This window comes from Condylostylus longicornis, unplaced genomic scaffold (genome assembly GCF_029603195.1).
Source record: "Condylostylus longicornis isolate FDR11 unplaced genomic scaffold, ASM2960319v2 ptg000038l, whole genome shotgun sequence".
In the NCBI taxonomy this organism is placed as follows: Eukaryota; Metazoa; Arthropoda; class Insecta; order Diptera; family Dolichopodidae; genus Condylostylus; species Condylostylus longicornis.
Genome location: NW_026578007.1, coordinates 7,543,112 through 7,562,647, shown reverse-complemented (window position 1 = coordinate 7,562,647; position 19,536 = coordinate 7,543,112). Strand labels below are relative to the sequence as shown.

General features: G+C 20.9%; 2 protein-coding genes across 5 annotated transcripts in view; one reads left to right on the top strand and one right to left on the bottom strand.

Moving 5' to 3' along the window:
• The window catches only part of LOC129609028 (kinesin-like protein KIF3A), a 29,015-nt gene that overhangs the window by 8,288 nt on the left and 1,191 nt on the right, over window positions 1-19,536 (bottom strand). The window lies entirely within an intron of this gene.
• On the top strand, window positions 443-19,371 carry LOC129609029 (uncharacterized). Of its 4 annotated transcripts, none has more exons than XM_055520866.1 (5): window positions 443-562; window positions 18,072-18,163; window positions 18,226-18,392; window positions 18,464-18,592; window positions 18,951-19,369. In XM_055520866.1, exons 2-5 carry the CDS (start codon window positions 18,089-18,091, stop codon window positions 19,057-19,059), a joined length of 480 nt encoding a protein of 159 aa, XP_055376841.1. In that variant the 5' UTR covers window positions 443-562; window positions 18,072-18,088; the 3' UTR covers window positions 19,060-19,369. The 4 variants fall into 4 exon arrangements, with proteins under 4 accessions (XP_055376841.1, XP_055376840.1, XP_055376839.1 ...); XM_055520865.1 differs by lacking the exon at window positions 443-562 and adding an exon at window positions 15,347-15,488; XM_055520864.1 differs by lacking the exon at window positions 443-562 and adding an exon at window positions 17,438-17,474 and having other exon boundaries at window positions 18,951-19,371.

Below are 19,536 nucleotides of genomic sequence, written 5' to 3'. Positions count from 1 at the left end.
TAAAAATGGTTTGCTAGTCTGTTACTGTTATTCGTTAACATTGTTTATATTAAAACAAAAAAAAAAAGAAAAACAAAAATTATTTTTATTATTTTTATTTTTTTTTTCGTGTGTGATTATTGTAAAGTTTTAAAAACGTTGCAGTTGAATTTTTTATTTTTATTTTTTAATTCTTGTTATTTTTTTTTTACTCGATGAGACTCTGTTTTTCAGTTGGAATTTATAGTTTGTTTAGTACTAAAAAGAAATTAAAAGCGTTTTCAGGTTTTACAATTTTTTACCGCGTTTAAAATTTTAAAATAAAAAATAAAAATATATTTTCGTTTTCTTTTCTATTTTTATTATTATTATTAGTAATTTTTCATACAAATAACAAGTGTGTGAGAGAAATAACATATTTTTCAAATTAATAAATGAAAGTAAAATATTAAAACTGTACACATAAGGATAAAAAATTAACTATTTAAAAAAAAAAAATAGTTTAAATTTTCATTTTCATTGGATTTTATACGAGTATAATAATACAAAGAAAAAAAAAATAACAAAGAAAATTATTAAAAATGTAAAATTAATATTATTCATTAAATTTTTATTATATATAAAATATTAGAAATAATATTACATACCTATACACACACATATATATTTTATTGTATTAAAAATGCATTTTTGGCTTAGTTCTGTTTAATAAACAGAATTAAAACTACATTGTGCAGTACAACATGTGGACGCATACATTTTAAAAATTAATACATATTATTATTATGTACATAACATTATAGTAGAAATAATGTTAATTACACTTTAATTATTATATGTACTGTTGTAACAATTAAATGTTATATATTTAGCTTTCATTGTTCACATATTTATGGAATACATCTACATGCAAAATAATATACCCATCAAATGTATTTGTTATGATGAATCATGCTTTCATGTAAAATAAAATTGCATATATTTGGGGTGAAATGAAATTAAAATAATTATTATAATTAAAATAAAAATATGAAATAAAAATAATTTTTATGTGGATTTTTGGGGATTAAATCAAAATATGTATATATTAATTTATTTTATTATTATTATAATTATTATTATAATTATTATTCATGTATACTTATATACATATTATGCGCATATAAATAGACAAATCCATTTATTGATTAATTAATTAATTAATTAATTATAATTACATGGAAAATAAATAAGTAGATAAAAAGAATTATAAAACAAAAACAAAATATGTATATTGGGAAAATGGGAAAGTTAGTACACATGTGCAATTACACATGTACACAATATGTTAATTGGTTAATTAGAAATAAACACGATTGAAAATATATGTAGTGTAAAATAGTGTTAAATTAAAATGAAAACATTGAGTACCTGATTAAATATTTTTGAAATTCTAATATGTGTGCATAAATGTAATGCATATAATTATTAGAATTTAAATAAAAAAAGACATCCTTAATCTAAAAAATTTAGTAATAATGTATAAAAAATGTTGAATACAGTATATTATATATATATAGTATATACAATATAATATATTATATTATATAGTATAATATAATATGCAATTCTGGTACTTCCATAAAATATAGAAATACTAAGAATAATGAAAAAAATGTACATGTACTTGTACTAAAGATTTTTATTGATTTTTGAATTGTTGAATTGGTTGTATTATAAAAAGAATTTGTAATACGATAAATTTAATTAAAATTTTATTGGATATTAAAATAATTTAATTTCTTTAAAATTCTTCAAAGCAATATAACATCTTATTTATTTTGTTATTTTACCTTATTGAACTATTTTATATGTATAACAGCTTATAATTCGAAAATTTTAAAACTAAATTAAAAAATTTAGCTTCATAATTCTATCGTTATAAAAAATATCAGAAACCTGTTGATTTGCTGTTATATACCATACATTAGATATATCTTGTATATGAGTTTTACTGTAATTAAATATGTACATGTATTAATATTTACAGTATCAAGGCGAGTACTCGTAATATGTAATAGATTCGAATTCTTTATATAAAATTAGGTAAAATAAATAATTTCTATTATCAGTTGTTAAAAGTATGATTTAAGAAAACTAATAATGACAGCATACTATTTGGTTTACGTATATAACAAAATATTAAAATTTTATAAAAAAACATTTAAATTTAAGTTTAAGAGATGAATAATTTGTAATAGGACTATAGTAAAGACCAATGGTAGGCACTTCGAATTTGATTTATATATGTAACTTGTGCCTAAAAAATTTGTTTCTGTTGTATGCTTTGTAAGATTTTTTAGGCTATTCTGAACAGTAATTTTAACAGCTGCTTAAAAAAAATTATTACATTTTTTCCACCTGAATTTTTTATTCAATAAAATATTATTGTGTTTTAATCTTATCAATAAAATATTTTGCAAAATTTTGAAATAAGTAAAATGAAGTTTATTTATGGTACTTTACTGCTCAGTTGAATATGAATACCCAATAACTGTCCCCAATGGTGTTCAATTTACAACTTGCCAAAAGACAGTTAAATTTCCTTTTTATTTGAAATAAAATAAGTTAAGTAATTGTCTAAATAGGAAAAACGGCTAGAATTTTTTTTTTAAATTACCAAATTTGGTCAATTCATGATTTACTAATGAGTTGCAATTTTCTCGTAATTAATTAGCACTTTAAAATTTTAAAAACAAAAATAATTTCAATGTATAATTTAATTTAAAAATAAATTCCAACACATTACATGTTCTTAGAAATTAATTATAACAAAAATTAAAAAAAAAATAATAATAACAAATACCATGCAATTGTTATAATTAAATAAAAAACTATTTTATACAGTCTTTAACTTTCTTACTTTATGCATAGTCTGTTGTTAACAAAATAAAAAAAATTAAACAGAAAAATGTACTTTTAATGTAATTAATAGTCCGAGAGTTTGTCGTGCTTTAAATTCATTTACTTATATTTACATTTTATTTTTCATGTTTTATTTTTCGTAAGCGTTATAAAGAAGAAGAATAAAAACATATAATTAAATCATGAAAAGGTCTTACATGAGGCCGTCTCTTTAAAGAAAATAGTAAATGTATTGTAATAGTAAAATATATTTTTTCTTGAGTTTTAAGTATTCCAATTCTTTCAGTCCCTTATGATCAACTCTTAATAATTATTGATTATACGGTATGTATAGGTATATGTATATGGATGGAGGCTAAAAATCTACGAAGACAATCAGTTTAACTGAAAAAAATTCCTGAGAAAATTTATTTATTTATAATTTTGTTGACATTCAATACTGCAAAATTAAAATTATAATTACACAATAAGAGTAAAAAATTTTAAAACAAGTTTTTTTCGATTAATGTTAACAATAATATAAAGTATGAAGCGATTATTCAAATATTAATGGTATTTTTTAAATAAAAGAAAATTCATTATCAATTTAAAGGTATTGAACAATTCATTTCACGGTTATAAAAATAATAATTATAATCGTTTTCAAAAAAATTATAATAAAAGAATAAATAGATGTAGACCGTAAGCCTATGTTATTTTAGTTTTAAAATAAGAATAATAAACTTCAATGTGAGAATAATTAAAGTTAAAATGGAACTTCGCTTTTGGCAATTTTTCATACGCCGCTCAGGAATGATTTCGATCAAATTTTGTAGCCGGGATATTATTTTTGTTAAATCGCTCCCACCAATTAAAAGTAATCCGCTTGTCTACCCGCTAACGCATATAATAGGATTAAAGTCGGCACCGAGACTTTTTCATCGAGTCCCCCTCAGCTCACTAGTAAGAGTATGGAAGACCTTGCGCAGAAGTTATTAAAGTTTTAAGATTTTGATGCTAATTTGAACAATATTATAGACATATGCTTAGATTGATTCTGATATTAAACAACTATTGGAACAAAATTTGGTATTAAATTTTTTAACTGCAATAATTAAATTAAAGATAAAAAGGCAAAACTTGCCTAAAACTTGTTCGTGTAAGTGCACATTTTGTATTAAATTTTAAACAAATTTATAGAGGAAAAACTGAAAGAGCGCCTTCAGCACCTTTTTGCTTCAAACCTATTTCTTGTTACTTAATTAAGTTTTATAAATTAAGTTTTTCCTACTGACTTGATTCTAACTAATTTATCATGAAATTTTGAAGTTGTCTTCTATATCTATAACTAATTTGCAATTCATATTAAATTTTTCTCTTGCAAAAACGGAATACTAACAATTTATTTATTTAGTAAGTTTAGTTAGTATTCTTATGATCAGCATGATCAACCATAATTTCATTGATTTCCTTGAACAATTGATATAATACAATATAAACCGTCTAAAGATTAATTAACATTTTTTTTTAGTTTTTGTTTTTTAAAGTTCAACATTTTTTCAATAAACACGTGATCGTTTATTATTACATTTTGCGGTTTTTTTTTTCTTATTAAGCAATTCATTCGCTTTTCATTGCGATGCGATTACTAATTTTTCCATATTATATACTTTTTATTTTTAATACATGAGTACAAAAAGCATTTTTAAACAAAATTCGAATAGCTTCTTTAATTTAGGAAAAAATTTTTTTGTTTTGTAAAATAATAATTGTAAAATGTGAGAATAATATTCCGATTATTATTTAATGCGGTTATTGTTTTTAGAAATTTTACAAGTTTATATTTTCATATGATTTCATATAATATTACTAATAGAGTAATTAAATATGTGAATAATTTTACGTAATTTTTGAATTAAAATAAAAGTAAAAAATTCCCACGGATGTTAAAAAAATTAAATATTTGTTTTTAATGTCAAAAAAATTGAAAAACAATTGATTTTGATAAATGTGCTTTCCAAAAAACAAAATCTTTTATTTTAGTTTAAATTTGAGCTGTACATAAGTATATTATATGTACGTATGTATATTATTTTTAATTGAAATAATTAAAATCTTTCTTATTTTAATATTGAAAGATAATAAGTATTAAAAATCAATTCTTAAAATTTTATTAAAGTATAAGGCATGTGATGTGATTCAAGATGATCTGCATTTATTTTTGACAGAAAATCATAGTCATATCATTCTAAAATTGAACAGAAACTTAATTTAAACTACATGAAGCTTACAACTTGCAACAAAATAACATAAGCAAATTTTTAAAATTTCGAAATTAAGTTTTATTCTAATATTTATTTCAATTTATGTATGTGTGTTTGTTAATGAGTTCTCCCTTCAAAAACTAAGGTAAATTTTATTCATCGGATTTTACTACAGCTTTTTCTTTTCTGAAATCTTTCAAATATAACTAGAACAATTATGTTTATTTGAACTGTAAACTGCGCTCTAATCTTTCGAACTCTTTTGTTGCAATTGTAAAATCAATGGTGACACTCCGTCCATATAGTATGTAATTGAAAAATCTTAACAGATTTTATAAAAACTTGAATACAATGCTGTTCGAATGAAGCTTGTACTTTTTTATATTAAGCATTTTTACATTTATATTAAGTATATACATATGCATTTTTACATTTCCCAAGTTTCCTAAAAAGTTCACTACAAATTAAGTTCGTATATATTAACATATTCTTGATTTTGTACACTTGTATGTACATGTATGCATACTTAGATTAAAATCATTTGTTCTAATTTAATTGAGAAACAAAGAACCTACACTATTTTCGTTCACTTTGCTTTTTATTTTATTAATGAACTTAGGCATGATATTTCTGTATACGATTTATAATATTATATACTATGTATGTACACACATAAATGTACGTATGTGTATAAGGGTTAACAACATATTATATGATCATTTCATCAGCAATAACTTAAAATTGAATTACATTGTTAAAAAGTTAATTGATGTACAAATTAAATTAAACATAAAAAAACATAAGAGAAAAGCAACAAAAATTTTTAATTTTGGATTCCTTCTAGATATGTTTAAGAAGATTTTTCTACTATAATATATTTATACACTTGAGAAAACTTATATACATTTCATCATCAACCCTATAAGACCTATAGGAAACAAAATTTTTCTTGTTTCTCATATATTTTATCTAGTTTAAATATGAGAATAAAACTTATATAACAAATCATTTATAGAAAGAAAAAATTCAATTGTTTAGGTTCTTAAACATGATCTGAATAATACGAAAAATAAATTTAATATTGAAAAATACACATAGAACAATAGAAATGACTATTTTATGTTTGTTTCAATTAAATTCTTGACATTGCTTTCAATTTACAATTAAAAAAAAAAACACATGATAAAATTAAGAATGTGTGGTTACTTAAATACTAAATTTTACTATATTAGTGTGATATTTAATTATTTTCAAAAGTTTATAAATGAAATAAAAGTATAAAAGCATTCATTAAAAAAAACGTAAATGGTGTCGTTTAAAATTTATCGCCCACTAATTATTCCTTTTTTTTGATGAAAAATGGAAATTTATTAATTTACATTATTACAATATTGAAACCTATAAAATACCAATTTAATTTTATATTGATTCAGAAAAAAATTCTATTTTGCAATATTAGAAATTTTATTTTTCTGCATAAAAAGTCTGTTTTTTGTAAGTATTTTTGTTTGTATTTTTAATTATTTCTTGAATATTACAAAAGGAATGTATTTTTGTTCTGAGTTGCTCCGTTATGCAAACGTTTGGGTAGTTCAGGGAGAGTATATTAGAAGAAATCAAACAAATAGAGGAACGCTAGTTTCAAATAAACTACTACTGTAGCCTTAAAAGTAAAATAAAATTTGCGAATGTTGACACAGAAAAAAAATGCTCTTTCATAAAAGATAATTGTGATAGCCTCCTAAGAGTGGAATGGTTAATAAAGAATAGTATTAATTGATAAGATACTTCATTTAAAATTTAGCAGAAATTGAAAAACTTTCAAATAGAAAAATATTTCAAAAAAAAATTACGAATTTGCTTAAACTCTGAGTAGCATTAAACTCTGAATAGTCTTAAATTCGGATTAAAATTGAAATTCTGGTAAAATGTATAAAAATTGGTAAATTGTAAATAATAAACATTCTTATTGTGATAAATTTGTGCCTGAATATTGCTAAAAAATAAGCACATATTCGGTACCATATATATTTTTTTTATACTAAATTTCGGAACATGCCAATATTTTCGAACCAACTGTGAGGTTTTTAATTTTTGAAATACTATTGTACAATAAAATATTAACTTTGCTTTGATATTCTGTACTACAATATTTTAATTCTAACTTAAATCTTCCCACTTCTAACAATAACAAATTCTACTTGATATTCAATGAATCATTTCAACGTTTGTTTTTGTTTATTATTCTTATGTTTTCATGAATCATTTTCAATTGTTAAAATAATTGTAAAATATAAAATCGTATTTACAAAATAATATTCAAATGTTAATTGGTAATTTATTTTGTATTTTTCATCCACACAATCTTAGATTTTTGAGACTGAATAATTTATGTGTAAATTATTTAAATATTCTTTGTTTAATGCTAATTTTACAAAAGGTTGTCACATAATTTCATTATAAATACCATTTTTTAATTTACCAAATTAATTTCATACCACCATGGATTTGTTATTGAATCAAATTCATTAACAATTAATCATAATTAAAATTTTATAATTGTTGAAAATTTATGAAAATTCTTTAATATGCAATTTATGAATTGATTTTAAGTAAAATTTTGTATAATCAATAAGTAATTCTATTTGAAGTATATATTTACATAGTTTGAATTAAAACAAAAATAAAAATTGTATTATAAAATTGTTATACGCATCATTAAGCATAATCTCAAATATCATTAAATTTTTCATAGACATCAAATTAGCCAAATTTACAAAGTTAATAAATGACCTAAAATTTAAATTCAGAAATCAATAGGTATTTTAATTTTATTCTTACATATAAGGTCATTTAATAATCGTATATTTACCTATCGATATATACATAGAATAACAAAATATAGGACAATACCTAATTGGTTATTAACATCAATTTACAAATTAGATTATTCTATGACAAAATGTTTATAGTTACTAATATTTTACTTTTAACTATTGAATTTTTACATATTTTCAAATCATTTATAACCTTATTAAGGAAAAGCAATTACAAAAAAAAATTTACACTTTAATATTTATGTATGTCTATGGTAATAGTTCAATGTTTTTCAATAGTTATTTATAATTTAAAAAAAAAAATCTTGTTCAATTGAAGATTAAAATTCTTATTTCTACAGTTCAATTGTATTATAATTGAAATAAAGAAAAAAGAAAAAAAAATTAAACAAATAACATTGAATTAAAAAAAATAAATTGAACAAGAAAATATAAAAATAATAGTAATTCAAGGTAATTAGGTTTACAACTTTTAATCGTATGAATGAATGATGATGGTATAAGAAGCAAAAAAGTGTAAATAATTTTGTGGTAAATAATATAATTAAAACGCTTATATAATTGTTAAGTGAATTGTCAAGAATTTTTTAAGATTAAATTACTTTGTTACTTAATTTCAATTTAAGAGAATTGAAAATAAATTTAAAATTGAAATTAAATGCAATAATGAAATATTTAAATTTAAGGATTTGTTTATAAAGAAAATTGTTTAAGAGCGAATTTTTAAATTTTATCTGTGAGTAGAAAACATTAAATAATTTTAATTTAATTTAAATAAAATTATTAATCAAAATCATCATATTTATCGCTCTTTTGAATTGCAATTTCAAGAATTAAAAATATTCCTTAAACATAATAAACAATTTTAATTACAAAACAAAAAATTATCAAGATAATTGTAAGACTTATTCGTAAGCAAAATAATCACATTCATAGAAAGGCTAGCAATAATTCTATAGTCAAGAGAATACAAAGACTCTATGCTGACAAGATTCAATAGTAACAAAATCAGTTTTATATTCTAATCAACGCACAGGCTCCATAAATAATTGCTCCTGGTTTTCACGTATTGTAGTTATTCTCCTATTATACACTCATTTAGTCTAATAATCTAAAATCAAAAGAAAACTATTAAAAAATGTTAAAGAATTTACAAAAAAAAACTTCAAAATACATATATTTAATTATTTATGATTCAACAGAATTTTGGTACATTTTAATAGTAATATCTTTAATAATTATATGCTTAATAATTATTTTTCTATAGTAAAAAAAATTCCATTAAATCAAAAATTCAATTCTCATATTAAAACAATAAAATTGCTCATTACTCATATTACATTCAGACTGATTTATACATAGATGAATATTGATGATTAACAACTTAAGAATTTTTCCAACAATATTTTAATTTACGGATTTTCTTGTACCCTTATATTAAGATAATAAAATCGTCATAGTAATTTAATGAGAAATAATGTTAGTAAGTATAATTATCGGAAATCGGCCAAGAAAAAAAATCTGTATGGTTATACTCGTATGTATTATATTATATTTCTTATTATTATAGTCCCATATGTTATGAGTACATATATAACATATTTTTGCATTTTTCTTTACATTTACTTGATCATAAGAAAACTACTTTTAAGAAAAGTGGAAATTAATATTTTAATAACCAACTTATTCGTCTTTCAATCAATCAGTATATTATTTATTATTATTATATTGCGAGCCAGTCAATCAAATAATAACAAATTTGTATAACAATATAAGTTGTATAAATTTCATTTTTTTTCTTGTTCTACAAATTATTTTATGAATGAAAAATATTTCTGTTCATTCGTTTGTTTTGCTATATTATGCGAATTTTGTTTATGAAAAAAAAAAACAAAAGGAAAAAAAGAAAACAAAATTAAAGAATGGGAATATAAACAAAATAAAAAAAGTAAATACCGTTTTTATAATATTCATTAGTCATTTATTATAAGCCACCAACACCGTAAATAATATCACCTGGCCCGTAAATATACCATTTCAATGCTACTTATACGAGTACATATATTATGAAAACAATAAACCTGTTGTAAAAAAGCAAAAAACAAAACAATAACAATCAAAATATCAATCATTTGCATTTAGGTTTAGTAGTTATTAATGGAAATCAACACTATATTCCATTATTATAATTATTAATATCATCATCATTATCAACATCATCATAATCATCAATAAACATTTTTTGTGTTATAGTTTTGTAACTTTCCTTGGTTGTCTCGTCTTTTGAACAAAAAAATTAGTATATTTTCTGATCGGGTCAATAATTATATTATTGATTCTAATTACTGTATATTCAGTGTTATTTGTGAAGCATGCTTGTTCTGTTAGACAGGATCAAATTTATTAATTTTAAGGCAATGTAATGTTAGTGAGGAAACTCGATTGCTTCAGCAAATTCCTGTCGTTTGTCTCAACTAAATATGAGCCCTATTTTATTAAAATTTCATAATTATTGCTCGTTTTCATACAAAATTAGTTCCCCGCTTGGAACGTAAAATTATTATTTTTTATTTGCTTTATCATTTTTTATGTATACTACATATAAGTATGTATAACAGTTCTAATATTATTTTCGGTATAAGTTTTATCAACTATTACATATAGTTTATTAATTCAATTACAGATCAATATTTTAAACAATAATTAAAATGTTTTGGTGTAAAACTGTTTACTCAAATGTATGTATTTCAATTAAGTCGATTATTAGAACTTAAAATGTTAAGAGTTCTAAAAGTCAAATTGTTACAAATGTACAAATGTATACTTATTGAAAACAAAAATAAATTTAATAATTCAACAAAATTATAATGTTTAGTGAAATTAGTGAAACAAATTTTTCATTCTAAAGTCCCAAATCATAAATACACCTCTAGAATCTACATCATATACTAAGCCAACACTCAACATAGTTGTATGCCATAATACAGACGAAATTGTTAAATTTTAAAAATGTATAAATATATAATTATATATTTATACATTTATATCATATAGTTATTAACAGTCAACTATTCTGTTAACATGTGTTTAAATTTTTAATGAAAAACGCAAAAAAATTTAGAAAATGCTACTTCTTATATACTACTGCTTTACTGCCTACTATACATGTATGTACATATGATGTTTGAGGATAAATATATTCGAGTAGTAAGTTAGTGGTATTAAATTAGAGGCAATAATTTAGAAAATATTTAAACAAATTTACTATTTGTTAATAAACATACATACATATGTACATACAATAAAATCCAAGAGTGATTCCGTTTCATTTTGTGTTCTTAAGCTCTTGGTACAACAGGAAAATAACAAATCAACATTGGTATTTTAACAATTTAACAAAGTAGATCAAAGTTTTTAAGATAAAGTATAATTTTTATAATTTTTCGAATGAAATGCAAAAGCATACATATGTGTATACATAGTGTAGCCATACAAACAAACATATATGCATACTACTCGTACGATGTGGTTAAATAGAATTTTATTGATTTGACTAATGCGTGACACCAACTGCACTTTTCTTTTCTTATTGAAATTGGGTTGGATTTAAGTTGCATTCGTTTACTTAAATTGAAAAAAATCATATTACATGTAGTATAAGAAAATTTATTGCTGATTATTTGGTAAAAAAAACAAAAACAAGTTAGAAGCAAAAAATCTTCAACAATAATAATTTTGTAAACAAAAATGTCAGTGACCTATCTAATTTAGTAAATATCATTTATATGTGATTGTCTGTGTATTGTAAATGGATCATTTGTTTTTTTTTATTAAATTAAGAGAAAGTGGTGTGATGTAAAAATAATGTTTTATTATTTTTTTGTTTTAAATATTTTATCAATTTTATGATTTTATTTATTTTACTAATTCGAGAAAACTGTTTGTTTTGAGAGAAAACAAACAGTTTGTTTAAAAGTTTATGATTCTCAAAACATTAATTGTTTTGGGAATCATAAATTTTGAATGCGATTGAGATTAAAATGTAATCTTTCACAAAATTAAGCAAATTAACTGACGACCAAGAACAACTTTGATATATACATAAAAAATAAAAGTAAATTTTAAAATAATTCAACAAATTATCATAAAATAATAAAAGAATCGGGAGAATCTTGTAAGAAATTTGTATGTTATTCAAGTTATGTAAATAACAAAACCGTCAACTATTTGATTAAAAAATCGTATAATAATAAAACCAAATCAATTATTATCGAAATAAGAACAAGTGATAGAAGGCATTTTTTTCCAAATTACAAACATACATTCATCATTCTTTAATAGTGTTTTATTACAATACCGTCTTCTCTATCATCAATAGCTTGAAATCTACAGAATTCCCTTTAAAATTGTATTCAAAATATAAATAGAAAAATATTATTCAATTCACGTTTAAGTTCAGTTCAAAATAACTTTCCTAAAAAAAAAAACAAAATTTGTAACATAAAACACAATATATGTTTGCGTACATATGTACATATTTAATATATTTACCTACATATATAGAAATTGTGACTTGTTTGCTTACTCTATATGTACATATATGTATATATAGGTTAAAACGTGTTGCGTTAATATTGTTATGCTTTTTATTTCATTTTCTTTTAATATTAAACTTCGATGTACACCTGAACATATTAATAAGGTAAAAATTTATTACGGTAAATAATAGTTATAACTATTTATTTAATAATCTATTTGTATACATTTAATGACAACTATTATTTTAGTTTCTTCTGTAATCGATAGAATTTTTGTGTTTTTTTTTTGGTAACTTTGATATGTAATGTGAAAAATAATTTGATTAAAACAAAATTTGAATTACGAGTAATTCAAAATAGAAAAATAGATGATTTTATTTGATTTATGGAATTTTTCTATTATGATAGCTGGCAAACAATTGTTTAAGTAACAGTATAAAATTTCAAGACAATTAAGATTTTACTAGCTTAATATTTTGCTAACTTGAATTAAAAAATAATTATTTTGTTGTTAAAAGCTTCATTCAAATTTTGAAATTTTTGGTATTCCAAGATATCAATATTAAATTTCAAATATTCCACAATCATAATTTTTTTAGTTTTTTAATTTCAATTTCGTTTTGTGAGTACTTAATTTTAGACTAGTAATATAGAGCAACATATAGTAGAGTTTTAAAACTCATAGCCTAGAATCGCAAAGGGTAAAATTAATAACTATATTTCGAAAAATTTAAAGAAATTTACATATAATTAATGCCACATTAGTCGAACAAAATGCGTTCTACAAGGACATAATCTATTAAATGACAATTTTTAAAATTAAAAAAATTCTGTAACAATATTTTTTATTACTACAACATTTTTTCATTTTTATTTATTTAAGAAATTTTTATACAATATGTTATAAAATAATTAATTAAGTTGAAAAATTTTTTAAACATAATTCATACCCCCCTCCCCTACTGCCTTTTTCTTATTTTTTAGATCAATACAGGAAAATCAATCTAATTTAAGGATTTCCTAAAATGATAAGAAAACTTTTTAAAAGCTATTCATTTTTTTGCTTTATTATAGTTTGTCCCTGATTTTAATTATCTCTTATATTCTGTTTAGTATTTTAACTGAAAATCGGTTTTTTTTTTTATTTTATTGACCTAGAATAAGAATATTTGTAGAACTATAACTATATTTATGTTAGGATTTATATAATATTCACAAAGGATAAAATATTAGATAGAAACTAGATAACAAAAAAATTTTCTGCAACTTTTTTTTGCTGTTTCCTTGCCTTTCTTTATATTTTTATTTTTATTACTCAATATAAAATATTTTATTTGTATATGTATGTATGTTAGTAAGTCGAGGACACAATACATTGTTTTTTTTTTCTCATTTTTTTTAAGTAACTTTTAAAAATTTACACAATATGTAGATTTAATGTGAACGCATGAAAAATGTTCTTGAAGAACACATATATCATTAATATTAGGTTCGTTTATAACGTATAAAGTTAAAATATTTTATGATCAATAGTTAACGCAAAAACAATAACTGCGAAAAGCAATGCTGCAAAAACATAACAAAATGAATATGCAATATATATACGAGTACATTTAACTTATCTATGAAATCAAAACAGTTCATATGATTTAACTACGGTACGCATACTTAATTCGCTACATTGCGAAAAATTAGCCATATTTATGGGTAAACACAAACTCATATTCCGGTTCTATAATTAAGAATTAAATATCAAATATTTTGTTGAATTTAATAGTGACAGATTATCTGGATATAATTGTTTAAACAGCAAAATCCAGCTTATGAGTTCTTATATTTTAATTTTCGAATAGTATAATAGAATAAAATAAATTTAATAATATAGGAACATATACCTTCCAATTTATTAAAAAATTCTATGTGAAAAATTTATTGCATTTTGTTCTGAACCATGACAATGATGTCAAATATGTGAACTTGCAAATTTAAACATTCCTAGTTCTGACTCTTCATTATTTTGAAAAAAAAAATTTCTATATAAATTAAATATAAAAAAAATATCAAAGTTTTAAAATCAAAATTTAATACCAAACCGTTGATTTATTTTTTTTTTTTGTATATCGTCGGTATTATGGGAAAGTACTGCTTTACTTATTTGTGTTTCGAGAAAAACGCATTTGGGAATATACATACTAATGTCCAATTTGCAAATTCGTGTAAAAATTTATAACGTTAATTTTCCGAAAATACTAACGTTAGAGTTAACTTGGTTTTTTATTAAGATGGAAAATTCTAAATTTTTCTGTGTATAGCTCAAAACTCACAAAAACCAGTTTCGTGACTATTCCATAATACTGACGATATGCAATATGAGACAAATTGCAGTATACAAACTAACGTTAGTATGTACTTAAGATATTTCAATACCAAAAATTTTTAATTTTTACATAGGTTACAATTTTACATTTACACAAAGTATTCACAATATTAAGTCAATAATATTAAGAAAAATATTTTCTGAATCAAAAATTTCGTCTACAATTTTCCATTTCACGTAACTTTAATTTTTTTTTCTCTCTTTCTTAAGCATAACTACTATTAAACATACATAACTAATTCTCTTTTCATTTTTCATTATCATTACCATATTCATCATTAACATCAATAAAACATAATAGAAATCAAAATCATCATCATCATCATTTTAATATTATTATTTATAAAGGTAACGTATAATGTGTGCTTTCTGTTTATGTTTTTTATTTTCGCTTAAAAAAAAAAGGTTGGTTATGATTCTAATACTATTGAATTTTAAATTCAGTTCAATAGTTTATTTCATAAGAGACAGTAGTAGTAAAAATATTTGTTAAAAAAAAAAGAAAATTACAAACAGAAATAAAAAAAAAAATTTAGAAAATAATAAAATAGAAATTGAAACGTGTTCGTCGTGAATATTGTGACGACATTATAAGTAGAAAATTAATGAGGTAATAATGGAAAATTAACTGCATCATAATTAAATGAAAATGAATAAACGCGCCTAGAATATATTAAAAATAATTTCTTTTAAATAATAAATTTATATTATTTTCAATTAAAGAAAAGAAGAATAATTAAAAATACACCACTTTAAAGTTATTACACTAAAATTATTGTTATAAAACTATTCTACCTTTCTATTTACCATCATAATACAAAATATATAATCAAATCAGAATACCAATATACAAAATTATTTCAAGAAGATTCAATAAATATTTTGATTATTTTGATATCGTGATATCAGTAATTCAAAAATATTAAATACAAAGTTCAAATATAAAAAAAAATATTTTTCTATATTAAAAAACGCACACACACATTATATAATAATAAATAAATACCAATTGTAAATTTGTGGGTTTCTATTTTTAATTAACACAAATAATGTAGGTGAATCCAGCTATATATGTATATTTCTAACACGTTCTTATTAATTCGATATTTATTTTTAAATTTAAAGAATGAAAGTTTTAACTAAATTTGTTGGTAGTATAGTGTTAGTAATATAAATAATATTTTTAAAAAAATAATATAATTTTGTATACTCAGTTGAAGATTGAAGATGTAAAATAAATAAAAGTAATTTTGGGTTTATTAAATTGAATACTGAGCTCTTTATATTTTATATGTGTTATTTTTTTTTGTTTAATCTATTAAAAAATTAAAATATCTATGTATTAAAAAAAAATCAACTAAAAAATTAGGTAATTTTTTTTCTTATTGTTGTGGCAATTAACATTAATTTGTGAGTTTTTTTTTTATTGTTTTATTATTGTTATTATTATTTGATGTGAAAGTGTTATATTTTATCAATAAGTATTTTTGTTTACATAAATTTTCGATACATTGATTTTTCAATTTTTAAATTAAATTAAGTTTTTAAAGAAATCTACCGATATTAATTAAAACAAATTTTGTTATACAAAATGACATACAAAATAACAAATAACATACTCAATATAATTCTATAATTATAATTCTCAATATAAAAATGGCAATTGAATATTCAAATTTTATTTATTACAATTGAAATAATGTTCGGCTTCGTTTAAATATATGTCAAAAATATTTTCTTAATCTTATTGATTGTGGCCCTAGTCATCACTTAAAACGCTTTATATCTAGCTTTATTTCTTTTAAATAGGTACTAATATCTTTATTAATTGGAATTTAATATTAATTTAAACTTGTTTAAAAAATAAAGAAAAATATTAAAAATTTTAAATTATTGCCCTATTCTAACATTTTAAATTATTGCCCTATTGTTATACATTTTAATAAGAAGTTGCTAATTATATTAAAAGAAGCAAGTAGTAATATTTTAGAATTTGAAAATTAATTTTTACAGTCGTTAAAAGTTAACATGCAAAATTAAAAAGAGTAAAAAATTTATTTGAAAAAAAATTTTTTTAAATTTATAAAATATAATTTAGAATTATTCGAGTGATATTTTTGAATATTTTCATCATTTAGATGAAAATCAAGATTATATCAAAATAATACTGAAATTTTTACATAAAATAATAAATTTATAATAAACACTAAATAAAGTTATGCAAATTTTCCAACAATTTACTTTTACAATTTATAATTAACAACTTAGTTGCCTAGATTTCATAAGGTTAATATTCTGATAATTCGCTTTTGTGAAAAACCTCAAAACTGGTCATATACTCTTAAAACAGAAACTCTTAAAATTAATAACATTGACATATGATAGATATATATATACATATATTTTAAACACAACACTTTTGTATTATAATATAAATATCACAATTATAAATATTCATAATTTTTATATTTTTCTTCTTCATTTTAAAGCTATCCCATATATGTGTTACTAAATTTTAATTAAAAAGCTGAGGTGTTTTGGAATATTGATTTACAAATTATTAGAAAAAAAAATATGCATTATTTACGTGGAATAGGTATTACAATAAATTAAATTCATGATTATTTCTATAATAAATAAATTTACTATTTACACTTACTGAACTAATTCAAAGCACATTATGTTAATAGAATTACATCTTTTTTATTAGATTTTGCATGAAGATATATCTCCATAATCAAAATAAATTAAATATAATAATTTATCTTCTATAAAACAAAATATTCACTTGCATTTTTAGTGTAAAAATAAATTAATGATTCACTTATATTTTATGAAAATCTAGATCATTTTTAATTAACATTAGCATAGTTTTTCATTTTATTTAATATGAATATTTTTTAATTAATAAATTAAAATTTATGACTATATTTTATTAAATTACAATATACCTACAATAAAAAAAAATAGAAAAGAATTTTATAGTAAAATCTTTTCTCATCTATAAAAAGGCAATTTTTATAAAAATTAAAATTATTTTGTACTATTCTTTGGAAACTAACGCACTACAATTTTTATATCCAAAAAGTATAATAGAAAATAATCGCATCATATTTTATGTAAAATTAAATTTTTAAATGCATACACAGAATACATAATTCTAATAAAAATATAATTCAAATTTATATTATAGAAATTACTCGTGTCACAATGAAGGAAGAAGTTGAAACAACTTATAATAAAACAGCAATTTTTGCAACAATAACTTTAAAAATTTTTGAATTGGTATGAATTGATTTTAGTTTATATGAAAATAAATATTTAACGTATTCCGTTTTTATTTACAGTTGCTAATAATATGTTGCATTGCAATAATTGATGATCCAGCTAATCATCAACCAATAAGTAATAGACCATTAATAGAAAATAGAACAATACAATTATGTTATGCAACATTCGGTGGATTTTTAATATATACAGGAATTTATTTAATTGTTAGATTATTACAAGAAACGTAAATATTATTTTGTTAATTAAAATATTCAAAAAGATTTTTGGAAAAAAAAAATTTATATAATTTTTTAGTACTGGTTGGAGAACATCTGCATTTTGGTCATTGGTAGGATTTGTATTATTTTTAGCATGTGCTATTGCTGTTTTAAGAGATTATACTGCAACTAAGGAAAGATATTATTGGCATCCACAAACACAAAGGTAAATTTAAAAAAAAAATAAATAAATAAAAGTTACTAAAAAACGATTTATATTTTATATAATAAAACTAATTCTACGTTGTTAAATAAAGAGTCTCCGAATTTAATTTTAAATTTGTTTTTAAATTCATTATTTCTTTTAGACTAATTAAACTCAAATATTATTGCACTATTTCGATTTACAACACTTTTATTAATGCAAAATTAAAAAAATGTATTATTATTAGATTATTAGAAAATTTAATTTTATTTGCTATTTTATCTTAAATTTTAATATTATTATTAATTTTAAAATTTTTATTAAAAATCCCAGGAATAAAATTAATAGAACTTATGTTTTGATATATTTTTCGTTACAGATTGGATTTTGTTTGTGTCACCGGTGCGATTTCGGCAGTTGTAGCAGTCTTTTATTTAATTGATTTGCTCGTAACTATTCGTTATGGCGTGAAAGGAGATATTGAGTAAAACTTCATTATGAATATTTATAGACTAAAATTCATTTTTCATTAACCGCGAAATAAATGTAATCTTAATTTAGGTTTTACTTTATTCTAAGAGCAAATTTAAAGAAAAAACAAAAAGAACGCAAAATGATTAAATTTTTAATTATATTATTGTTATATATAATATATATATCAATGTAGAAGTACAACTAATCATCACCACCAAAACCAAATAAAATTTTTAGTCTTAAAAAAAATTTTTAATTACAAAAATTAAAAAAATATATCTTTATAATATAGAAATTTTTGTAATTTAATTAAAAATCTCTTTATATTTTGATGTCAGATTATTGATTTAAATTTAAATGGTGTTAATTAATTACAATACGAATATTAAGTTAATTGTTAATAATATAAAAATAAATTATATTTTTAATTGTTTTCAAATTTGTTTTATTCGCTATTTTTTTGAAAAAAATTAGATATCACATTTGGAATT